At 39.9% G+C, this 9,897-nt stretch overlaps 1 protein-coding gene across 1 annotated transcript; it reads left to right on the forward strand.

Annotated features, from left to right (window-relative positions):
• Nucleotides 1–6,513: 6,513 nt before the first annotated feature.
• Nucleotides 6,514–7,951, forward strand: LOC147422475 (uncharacterized). Its single transcript, XM_086503186.1, has 8 exons — nucleotides 6,514–6,594; nucleotides 6,668–6,742; nucleotides 6,838–6,906; nucleotides 6,997–7,104; nucleotides 7,198–7,272; nucleotides 7,362–7,433; nucleotides 7,507–7,554; nucleotides 7,656–7,951. Exons 1-8 carry the CDS (start codon nucleotides 6,523–6,525, stop codon nucleotides 7,926–7,928), a joined length of 792 nt encoding a protein of 263 aa, XP_086359312.1. The 5' UTR covers nucleotides 6,514–6,522; the 3' UTR covers nucleotides 7,929–7,951.
• The last annotated feature ends 1,946 nt before the right edge of the window (nucleotides 7,952–9,897 follow it).

Consider the following 9,897-nt stretch of genomic DNA (forward strand, 5'->3'; position numbering starts at 1 on the left):
GTGGAGGGTATTGAAGACCGCATGTTGCGCGCGCTGCCATTTCCAGCCTTCGAATTCAGATTTAGCACGTCCAGCTGGCCTTCGAGTTTGATTTAGCAGGTATACTCAGCAGTGTTTTTTATCCGTCGTCAGATCCCTTCACTGTGCACACACAAACCCCTTGCTCTTGGCTCTTGCAGCTGTCCCTCTGCAGCACTAGCTCTCCTTGGCAATCCTCAACACCTCAACCAGCTCCTTTGCAATGCGCAGCCATCCTATCTCTAGTATCATGCACTCCTTTTGTAGACTCTGGCACACTTGTCACCACTAATGGCTCTCAATTCATAGCTCGCCTCCCCTGTGTTTCCCACCTCTATCCTTCTCCGGTGCACGCTCTCTGAGCTTGATCAGTCCGAGCAGATGCCCACCGTACCCAGGCCGATCCTCTGTAGGCCTAATTTATCTTTGCAGACGCTAACCCTGAGCTCGACCTCCTATACATGGGATTCTTTTGTGTCGCCTATTGCTCGCCCAGCCTGACATTAATTTGGAGCCCTCTCTGTAGCTCGTCAGATAACTTTCTTTCTCAACACCTAGCTGGCCCTCGAGCTCTCGGACACATATCTCTCTCTCTTTCTTCTGATCCCTCTTTGATCACTCCTAGCTTCTCTCTATGGCTTCCTCTTCAACTCAGGACTTCGCCCCCTCTAATTGCTTCTCTGAGTGGCCTCGTTTGGAATCAGTAGTACACTGAGCTTGTAGAATATTAATAATCAAAACGTGAAAGTGACTCAACTTGCTCAAAGCATTATATATATATTGAGGCTTGCTCTTTAATTTCTGTGACAGAGTCTCTCGAACCTCCTCTTCAGGGCTTTCCGAGAACCTCTTCTTCAAGGCTTTCCGAGCAGCGCCTGGCGTAATTCGTTTGCTTATCAACAAGTAAAGCTTTTCATTTCAAAGCATTGCATTTTCAAAGCATTGCATTTTCAAGGCATTTCATTTCAAAGCATTTTTTTTCGAGAAAAAGATCCTTTAATTCGTCTTCTAGGTTCAACATGTTCAAGAATTCAAGTGTATTCAACATTTAAAAGATAGGAAACTACAAGATATGAAGAAACTACAACACGAGGACATAGACAAGGGATTGAACTTTGCTTTCATTTGCATCGACTCTCCTTGGATAATGTGTACTTCAAACAACATGACCTTTTAGTTCCCTGGTTTCGATCAAAACTTCTCGCTACTAAAAATCTCTAGCATGTTTAACTCAAAATATAATGGCAAAGCTAAAAGTTTAGAAAACGTGGATGGCCATTGTAACACCTGTCACACTCGGTTGTGCAATTGTGCTTATGAAAATTGGACTCAATATCCCACATATCCCTTAATCCCACACACTGATCCTTAGCTATCTACGTGCATAGTACATTTTTTGGTAAAGCCAAGGTATCTAACTATCTATATTGATGACACTACTGCTTGGTATTTAAATTTAGGAATGCTATTAGTGAAGAAAGATTTGTCTCTAGCTTGTAGATTACTACAAGATTTCCTATCTTGGAACCCAAAGTATTTCTCACGATGTTCTGCAATATAGATTCTACCTTTTGTTGAGCCTCTTACCTGCAAGAAAAATTGTTACATGTGTTCTTCCACCACTCTTTCCTGGGGGTGAACCATGCTTTTTGTATCCCTTGGTTACAATGGAGGACTTTAATTGATTTTAGTTTTCTTGTAGTGTTACCCTTATCAACTCTCTATTTTTGTGTGTCAATCTGTTTTTTTTAACAGCTATGAGTTCGACTTTGTCTTGGAAGTGCTCTTGCAATTATTTATGTAGATATTCTTCTAGTGGTTGGGCTTTGGTGACCAAGAGGACTTTTTATCAACATCGACAACAAGACTCCCTAGGAAAGCTTCATCCCTCAGTAAATAAAAGAAGAAGAGTCCAATCGGAGCCCATCTCTCATGATACAGCTCCATTGCATCATGTTCCCATCATCGAAGCAACGCCTTCAACTCTAGAGGCATCCTCTTCCCAAATTGAGAGAGAATCAAGGAGTGTTGAGAAGCTTGATCGGAGCATCCAATGCACTTGCACATTGTATTGTGGAGGAGGTCATCAAGTGCACTTGTCTACTTACTATCGACATCAAGATCTCATACGCAAATATGAGAGCTTTAAAAAAACTTTTGGCCTATCAAATCTATCTGAAGTTGGTGACATGGATCTTATATCTAATGCCCAACCAGACGAAGGAGCCACTCTTACCTCTTTGGAGCTACCTTGTGAGGAGGAGCTAGTTAATGATGAGGATAACATAGACATCCATGAGAGCCAGGAGGATGAGTCCTCTACTTTGTTTATGGAGTTAGTGGAGAGAGTAGTAGAGCTTCAAAGTTTGTGGGATGAGCATCGACTACCAATTGGTGTTCAAGATAAAATGTTACGCTTGCTCTTTGGCGACTTTGGGGGGCCAAGAGTCACTCACAATTCTTTCAAAAGAAGTCTGGCTAAAATGCTAGTCCAACTTCCATCTACATGGGATGGTGACCTTGGGGGTATTCAAGTTCCAGCATGTTGGGATCAAATGCAAACCATGCTTAAAGGCCTTGGAATGGTTAATGCTCGGCGCTATCGTATCTGCACAGGAAATCTAGGAGTAAAACATCCACCACAGCTTCTTCAACCAAGCATAGAGGATAACTATGTAGGAGAAATTCCAAGATGTGTATGCAATGCTGGATCCACTTCTAGAAAGTTTAAGAGGGATTGCTCCAAGTGTTGTGAGAAGTGTCCGATTTGCGAAAAGACAAGAAAGTCTATGCTTTCTTTTGATTATATTCCGATCGGTCCTCAGTTACAGCTTCTGACGAAGAGTAGTACCTACTGTCATGAGTAGATAAATCTATGGCGTCACAAACATAGATGGGACAACACATCTGCACTCAACAATGAACAGAGGATCATCGATTTTTGGGATGGAACAAAGTTTCAAGAAGTGAAGGACTTCTGGAATCCAAGTACATCATATGAACTGCCTGTGGTTTGCTCAAATTCAGCATGTAGAAAGTGCTACACTACATTTCCAGTCTTTAAACGCCATCCAACACTACAAACCGGATGGGATGCTGCGAATGAAGTATATAACTTTATCTGCATTGAGTGCTTCCAGGACATCAAATGTCGCAAGAAAATTGAAGTGGTGAGTTTGACTTCTCTTTTAGAGGTTCCTTTTGCATTCTGCTTATGTGTAATATATGTCATCATTTGGTTAGGGTGATCCTCGCAATATAGCAATTTTACTACATTGGGACGGCTTTCAAACGTCAAAGACAACCCAAAAGAGCTGTGGTGTTGTGGAAATATCGCTGCTTAATGTTGGATGTAGTTCTTCCATAGATGTTTTACCAGTTTTGTTTATTCCGCAAAATTGCAAAAAGATTATAAAAAGTTCAGGAGATGTATTTGGAACATTTCTAACTCCATTGGTGGATGAACTTGAAAGCTTATTTTTGGATGGGATAGATGTATTATATGAGTATCCACTAGACAGGATTTTCGACAATCCACAAGGGTTTTCCAAGTCTTGCAAGATACGTACACTGCTCATGATGGTTACCGGCGACCATCCGGCTCAGTGCAAAATAGGTCTACTCAAGAATGGAGGACAAGAGTTTTGTCGTCGTGATAAAGCTCAGGCAACTTTGGTAAGAGATGCCACCAGGCCTGATGGACGATATATCTATGATGGAAATCGCTACCAGGCAAGATATCCACCACCACAACGAACATTTGAGGAGATGAAATCTGCCTTAGAAGAGGCCAAGCGTTGCTGCACACAAGTAGAGAAGGAAGCTGCATGGAAACAAGCAGGCCTATCAGGCAAGTCCATACTTTGGAGGCTCTCTGACTTATATGGATTTGATATATCTCTTGATTGTGTGTATGATGTTATGCACACTTTAGCATTAAACGTCTTCAAGAAATATATTGCTCAGTTATTTGAAAGCTCTAACAACGCTCTTAAGAAAGAGATAGATTTAGCAGTGTCTTCACTTACAAAGGATGTGCCCAACACTATCCGCTACGGAAGGTGGCCAAACTCTCCCAGTAACTACTTTGAGTGCTTCAAAGCTGAAGAGAATCAAAAGTTTATTCAATGGTGCCTTCCATATATCCTAAAAACTGTAAATGGTATTTCGCCAGAAATGCATGTTTTGGGAACTCTCTTGGTAGATATAGCTCATAGCTTTTATAACTACAGTAGAGATCATGGTTGGTCCATGGAGGATATTAGAATTATGAAGATACTACTGCAATCTTGGAGAGTTCGAAGGGAAGAGGCATTTGGGGCTAATTCATCGCCTTTAGAGCATATCGCCGGTATATATATTTCTCTCATTTTTGAGAGTTACTTGGTTTTGCTATGTGTGTGAGCATAACTATTTATTTCCATTTTGATTGTAGGTAATGGTGAGCTTCTTGATGATATAATTCTGCATGGGCTACATGATCGTTATTGGTGCTACATATTCGAGCGTCTTGTGAAGATCTATAGCACCATCAAGACCAATAATCTCAGCGATGAGGCATCATTCGTCCAATTCTATTTGAGGAAGTTTTTCACTAAAGTTTTTCAATCTGTCCGCTTTGACAACGATGGTCTCTTACCTGATCAAAGATTCTTGAGAGATCTACATTCCTCAATGAGTGGACTCAGCAATGTCCCATGTAATGAAGGCCAATTGCATGAGTGTTCTGCACATCATATGGATGGGCTCTTAGTTGTTTCATCGGTGGCCAAGGCAAGATCCCTGTGGAATGCTCTCTTGAAATATGGCCATAGTGCACCTTGTATTGATTGTCTTCTTTTGAAGGGAATTTGTATATCAAGGAAAAGATGCATCTATCGAGAGCCATCAACTGAGGAGTCCATATTTTTAAAGAGGTTTTGGAATATGAAAGAGAGCTTTCCAATTGCAGATTTAAAGATATACGAAAAGATAATGTACAGAGGAGAAATATATAAAGTTGGCTCCCATGTGGTAGTGAGAGCTGAGGATACAAATAGTATGTCAGATAAACGCGGACATTGGAAGGCTTGTATCACCTCTCTTTTGTCAATGCAGTTCAATGGGAAGTCTATGCTTTTCTTTGGGGGAAGATACTACAGACAATGCATCGTAGGTGATGATGACTCTGAAAGGTTACTCATTGATGCAATCACAGGAATGAGTGTCCTTGAGAAGACACCAATGCCCTTTACATGGGATTGTATCCAACCTATTTACTCTCTTCTTCATAAATTTATACCAATGTCACTACCTAAAAGCCAAAAGCTCATTGCCTATGAAGTAAAGGACTTGAAGCACAGAGATAGATTGCTTATGGAAGGACAATGTGGGAATGTTCCTTTATGGTTAGAGGAACAAGATATAGTGAGAGTTTCTATGAATAGTGGACTTGAAAAAGTCTTTCAACATGCTGTGGTAAGGGAATCAAATCCTGAGGAAAAATTGGCAAGACTTGCCATCTTGAAGCCTGATGTACATCCAAGAAATACGTGGACTATTCACACCGAAGAAGATCATTGGAGAAGTTGGGATAGCTGTCATATTCTAATAAAAAATTGGACTGTGATAAGACAAAAAAAAGTTACAAAACCTGGTGTGCTTGAACAATGGATACCTATTATGTGGCGATCTCCATGATGTATAAGCATTTGTATCTACTATTTTATTCAGGACTCTCTTTAAAGTTGATTCTACACAAAAACTTTCTCTCTTTTGTGATGTGTAAGAATTTTGATTGAAAACTCTTTAAAATTGATTTTATGTTGTTTTGTTTCAGTTATTTGATTTGAATTTATAAATATTGTATCGTAAATATGATTTTGTTACTTTGTCAGGGCAAGTATGAGTTGCCCACAATCATTGTTACAGCAGCTACTAGGAGGATCTAGTGAAGAGGCTATTAAAACTCTCAATGTGTGGAGAGCAAATTATTCTGGAAATAAGAGGGTAACTTCGGATCCCTCTAGCATTGCTGCAATCAGTGATCTACCTAGATATGATCCTGTTGTGTATGATCAGATTTTTAGGCCACCACCACCAAAATTGAGAGAGAAAAATAAGTTGTATGGTCGAGATTTTCTCTTAAAACAACATCCTGAGCAATATAGAGTATTATATGTCAATTATGGAGAGGTGAGAAAGTGGTTTGCTAAAGGAGAAGCCATTGGTGATCTTCGTAACAACAATGAGCGAAAGAATGTAGTTTTGAGGATCATTAAAGAGAATATAGCAACGCTCAAGGACATCACAATAGATGGTGTGGCTTATCCATGGAAGGAGGAAGATTTATACACATGGTGTATCAAGTCATTAGCGGCAAAACGTAAGTGGAGCAAAAAGAAGACAAGCCAAGAGACACTTTGCTCAACCAACTCCATGGTACAGTAATTTATGTTGAGCCTATATTTGTTTTGACATGTTTGCAAGTTTGTTTAATAATATTTAGAATTATAGGTCTTATGTATGGATGATGATAATATAACGACTGAGCACAAGGATGAGAAAGATGATCAAGAAGGAGAGCTTCATGCAACAGTGAGTACATATTCTTTTATGACAGGGGTTTTATTTGATTTGTTATATGTTATTCACATTAAACTTCTTTCAGATTGAGAGTTCTCATGTTGATGAGCAAGTGACGAAGTTTGTTGTCGATGATAAAGCTGATGATATATCAAATCGTGTAGGTTCTTTTGTGCTATGACATTTAAATTATTTATGCTCCCTATGAGGTAGTAATAAGTTTACTTTATTTATGTTTCTTTTTTGTGAATGTAGAAAGATGAGGATGTGTACATTCCTGATATGTCATGGATGGAAGAGGATGATCCAAAAAGTGCTTATGAGGTTTGTTAATCAATCTCTCTCTCTCTCTCTCTCTCTCTCTCTCTCTCTCTCTCTCTTTGTGAAGATCATGTTTTCTTTATAATTGTATAGGAGTATCAACATTTTATAAGAGATGAAAGCTCAAAAGTCTCATTACAAGGAAAAGAGACACATATAGATCATGAGGGGGGTGGCAATGGTGATAATGTGACGAAAAAGGTTTGATTGTAAAAACCTTATCTGTTGATGAGATTCATGTTATATTTTAGTTATGTAGTGTCTTTATTGATTTTTATTCGTGAGAAAATGAAGGATAAAAGTTTAAGCGAGTCTTGTGCTGCGGATGATATGGATGCGAGCTCTAGGAAAAGCAATCGAAAGAGAAAGGTATACTTAATTTTCTCATTATCTTACTTAGAGTTAGTGTGATGCTCTTCTTAGCATTTTAAGTTATTGAGTCATTTTTATTTTAAAAGGTTACAAGTAAGCTAAAAGATTTGTTAGAAGAAAAAGACAAAGCTTCCAAGGCGGCAAAACATAAGAAAAAGGTAATTACTTAGGATTTCATTTAAGAATAGTCTTTGATTGCTTATAAATAACTTTATTACTTCAATGGTATAGGAGTCCTTAAGAGAAGATGGTGGAGAGAAGTCTCTTATGGAAATCAAGGTGTGTTTTAGATCATATGAAGTCTTGCTTGCATTAGTTTTTTACACATGAGAAAGATATAGCATTTTAGAATCTTACACTTGCATCATTTTTTTTTGTAGGCAAGAACATTGTCTACTAGAGACAAAGAAGTCATTCTAATGAAGTGGCTTCATACTCAAAAAGTGGAAGAGATCTACCAATTGATCAAGCCCACTTACTGTGCTTTGAAGAAGACACATTCATTCTTTGGTAGGAAAGTGAATGACACTACTTCCTCAACAATGTGTGAGGACTTAGTGGCATGGCTCTTAGTTGAAGGAGTAGTGCATATCGATTTTTCAAAGCTTGGTGTTTTAACTTTAAAAGACGTTCATTTGTGTAATGATGATTAAGTAATGTATCTAAATGGACATTCTCAATGGTTGTTGATTTCCAATGTGTATTAGCTTGAGGTCAAATGACTAATATGCTTTATGTTTAGATGAGCACTCTCAATTAACTTCATGTATGAAATTGACAAGTGATCCTGAATTCTCTTGATTCATCTAGCAATTATTTACTAATTGACTTACTAGTTGGATATTGTAGTTGCTACATGGATTACTACTTCTTGCTTTGAAGTTACTAGATGAATTACTATTTCATATATTTGAGTTGCTAGATATATTGCTAGTTTCAAAAATTTTCCATCTTCTTTGGAGAATTTAACATGGTCAAACGATGAAAGGGGTGGAAAAGGAAAATTGGCACCTATTAAAAGGCTTCCTTAACCTCTCGAATATGGGAGAATCAGGAGCCTTCACTTGGCAAAACTACTCTAAAGGCGATCTTGCGAGAAAAAGTGAGGCTTGGCAGATGCTACATCTCGGTAGAGTTGGCTAGCCTCTTCACTTGGCTCAAAGCTAAACCCCAATTCAATAATTGTTTGTCTGACCACTACCCTGTCATTATCACCATTGAGATGTACAATTGCTTTTGAGGAATCTTACTCAACTTAGATCAAGCAAGGATATATAACGTCCAAGCTAAAGTGCTAGTGGACTGCAAAGTTGGTTCCGAAGCCTCATTGGATAGATATAGGAATGCTATACCCTCAGGGATATTTGAATCACTTCAATGGATGAGAGAAGAAGTTGAGGGAAGACTTGATGGGTTCAAAGTTCGCCTAGAGCAAGCCGACGTTGCTGTTTAAAATCTAGCACATAATTGATATTCTTGATATGGGTTATTAAATCTAGGACACTGTATCGTTGTGACACTTTTAATTTCTATGTGCCCCCCAGTTATGCTTATCTTTTGGGTGCTTGTAAACTTTTTGGTTCCCCCTCTATTACCCATTGTATATCCCCTCTCCCTTCCTAGGTTTACGGACTTAAAGATTGTCTTTCTAATATAAGTGTGCTCATTCGTGTAAAAAGAAAAAGTTCTAAGGATAAATGGCTAACCTACATGTGGCTCAATTAACGCTCACAGCTTTTTGGCGACGAGGACGTGTGTACTGTGAGACATTGAGAGTGCAATACTCGTTGACTGTTGCGCTGTGCAGCCTTTTTGCTACGTGCCACGGTGGGCTGGTTGCCATGCTGGCAGGGCACTACCTCCGCCACGCTGGAGGTAGTGCTCGAAATTTCCCCTCGCTGGCCGCAGCCCTCGGCTCTGCACCCTCCTGATCCCGGCACTTGCCAATTACCTGCAGGTGTCCCTCCTTTGTACCACGAGCTCCTTTGTATCACTGGCGCCTCTGTGACTTTCCTCTTGCTCACGGCCAAGCTCAACTGCTAGCGCTCCTGCCAACTGACGGCCCTCCTTCTTTGCAGTGCTGGCCCCTCCTGGCCGTAAGCTTCTCCGCCCGCTGTTGGCGAGCCTCCTCATGCCATGCAAACTGGCGGGCCCCCTTGCCGTGCCATCCACCTATCTTCTTACGCCTTAGAGCACTCCAGATGTGGCGCCGCCACCCTCCTGTAATAGAGTTTATCTATTCTTTTCATAAAAAGATTGCAGTTCTCATGTTTAACTCCTTTCTTTACAAAAACATAGCTTGACACTGTTTCCCACACATCCCATGGCTCTGATCATCGACCTACCCTTCATGAACATCTTTGACTACCGATGCTAGCTGGAAAATCCAATTAGCTAGCTTGAGCACCATCAAAACAAATTTCCAAGGATTCATCTGTATGGCCATAAGTCAACAAAGTTCGCTCCACAAAACAAGTTTTCTGGTGACGAGATCTCCGTTGGGAGATGTTACAATCGCCTTGAGTCTAAAGTTGTAACTGCTCACCATAATTTTTAGTTGGAGAAGTGTCATTCCCCGGTATGCGAGCATCCAAAGAGATTTGGACTCGTCAAACATGAGGA

This window comes from Adiantum capillus-veneris, chromosome 27, assembly GCF_014529385.1.
Source record: "Adiantum capillus-veneris isolate H3 chromosome 27, ASM1452938v2, whole genome shotgun sequence".
NCBI lineage: Eukaryota > Viridiplantae > Streptophyta > Polypodiopsida > Polypodiales > Pteridaceae > Adiantum > Adiantum capillus-veneris.

What these genes read in the sequence shown, in the direction of transcription:
- LOC147422475 (XM_086503186.1), top strand. Translation starts at nt 6,523, where the DNA reads ATGGATGATGATAATATAACGACTGAGCACAAGGATGAGAAAGATGAT. An exon ending in AAAGCAATCGAAAGAGAAAG is followed by an intron (nt 7,273 to 7,361) that starts GTATACTTAATT and finishes TTATTTTAAAAG; the next exon opens with GTTACAAGTAAGCTAAAAGA. An exon ending in CGGCAAAACATAAGAAAAAG is followed by an intron (nt 7,434 to 7,506) that starts GTAATTACTTAG and finishes TCAATGGTATAG; the next exon opens with GAGTCCTTAAGAGAAGATGG.